This window comes from Micropterus dolomieu, unplaced genomic scaffold, assembly GCF_021292245.1.
Source record: "Micropterus dolomieu isolate WLL.071019.BEF.003 ecotype Adirondacks unplaced genomic scaffold, ASM2129224v1 contig_10257, whole genome shotgun sequence".
Taxonomy (NCBI): domain Eukaryota; kingdom Metazoa; phylum Chordata; class Actinopteri; order Centrarchiformes; family Centrarchidae; genus Micropterus; species Micropterus dolomieu.
This window is the reverse complement of record NW_025739243.1, coordinates 1-2,045: the sequence shown is the minus strand read 5'-3', so window position 1 is coordinate 2,045 and position 2,045 is coordinate 1. Positions and strand designations below refer to the sequence as shown.

The window sequence follows — 2,045 nt, the reverse complement described above, 5'->3', positions numbered from 1 at the left end:
CTGCATGTGCTATACAAATAAACTTGCTTTGCCTTGCCTTACATTTGAGGAACAACATACAAGCATCAACAAAGCATCAAATACATCACGAGAACTACAACTCACAATACATACTTGTAAGAGCAGCAATAAATACTAGTAAGAGCTAATAGCACATATCGCATCGATGGGGTAAATACCGAGGGAAAGAAGAGTTAACACAAAGTGCAATCAGTAAGATAATTGTAAGGGGAGAGAAGAAGACGAGCACAGGAAGTGCATGTTAGAGGTTAGGAGTTAGAGATGTTAAGAGAAAGTGTTCACACAAGACTTGAGTTTTTAAGTTCTTCTTGAAGTCAGAGAGGGACGCCCCTGCTCTGACGGCATGTGGTAGCTCGTTGCACCATCATGGTGTCACAGATGTGTTTAGGGATGGCAAAGCCAGGTGGCGGTGGTTGGAGGAACGCAGCGGTCCGAGAAGGAACATAACTTGTATTATGGAGTTTAGGTAGATGGTGCAGACCCAGTAGTCACTCTGTATGCAGCATTACTAACTTGAATCTGATTCTGGAGGCAACGGGGAGCCAGTGGAGGTCACTGAGTAACGGAGTGACATGAGTCCTTTTGGGCTGATCAAAAACCAGACGCACTGCTGCGTTCTGAACCATTTATGATGGTTCAGAACGCACAAGCCGGAAGACCTGCTAGGAGGGCATTGCAATAGTCGAGGCGGGTGAGATGGCCTGTACCAGAAGCTGGGTGGCGTACTGAGTGAGGTAGAGCCTGATTTTCCTTATGTTGTATAGAGCAAAGCGGCACGACCGAGAGACGGTAGCAACATGGTCTGAAAAGGACAGCTGGTCATCAATCATGACACCAAGCTTCTCACCACCCGGGTTGGAGTGATGGTTGAGGAGTTCATTTGTAGTTTGATGGTATGGTGGATACAGCTGAGATGTAAATGAGATGTAAATGTTGAGAGTTCCTCAACAGATGATGAAGAGGAAGGGCCAATGATGTGAAGGCCCAGATCCATCAGAGTATCAATGTTCTTCCTCTCTCTCCTCCCCTCTCACTGCAGACATGAACCACTGGCTGAGAAACATCCTGATTCTGACTCTCTGGCTAGGTAACTCTTTAAACCTACTGATTGTTCTCCTTTAATCAATCATCTTTATTGATCCATCTCTTCCTCTGCATGTTCTCTTCTTCCCCAGAGTGTAAAGGAGAAGACAGAGTGACCCAGCCAGCAGGAGATGTCATTGCTGCTGAAGGAGACACAGTTACACTTGGCTGTACTTTTGAGACGAGTAGAGCAAGTCCAACTTTGTTCTGGTACAAACAAGTAAATGAGTCTCCTAAGTACATGCTGAAAAGTTACTCAAAAACAACAGATTTTGATGTAGAGTTCACGAAAGACAGATTTAATGCTACAATCAAGGATAAGTCAGTTCCTCTGAAGATCCAGAAGCTTCAGCTGTCTGACTCTGCTGTATACTACTGTGCTCTGCAGCCCACAGTGACAGGAAACACCAAAACTCTGTACAAAAACACAAAGTGACACACTGACAAGCTGCTGAAAGCTTTTTTCACTCTGCTGTACTGAATTTTTACCTCCACTAGAGGGCGACGTTATCAAGTAGGCGGTGCACTACTTCTGCACTGTGTTCAACCATTCTGTCAATAATAACTGCTGCTGTGAAGAGAACAATTCTCAGACTGAATGTTGAACATCAGCTAGTTTCTCCTGTTGATTTAAACCTTGTTGTAGAGATGGAACATTGGCTGGGGATTATTCTTGCTGCTCTTTTCTTTGGTAAGATAGAAAGCACAACATCTTTTTATTCTTTTCTAAAGATTTATGGAAACAGCTGAGCTGTTTGTGTCCACAGAGTAACACTGTACAGCTGCCATTTTCCACTGTCTTCTCCTCTCAGCCTCATGAACAATGTTAGTCTAATGGCTTCATTTGCTCTACTTTTTCCAGGACTAATAGCTGGAGACACAATCTCTCCTGAACAAGAGGAAGTCAGTGAAAGAGAAGGACAATCTGTCACACTCACATG

At 44.1% G+C, this 2,045-nt stretch overlaps 1 gene segment (V, D, J or C); it reads left to right on the top strand.

Moving 5' to 3' along the window:
• The first annotated feature begins 936 nt into the window (after positions 1-936).
• On the top strand, positions 937-1,571 carry LOC123965580. The segment is given in 2 exon segments: positions 937-1,108; positions 1,197-1,571. Coding segments are annotated over 2 exon segments (390 nt in total).
• Positions 1,572-2,045: the final 474 nt, after the last annotated feature.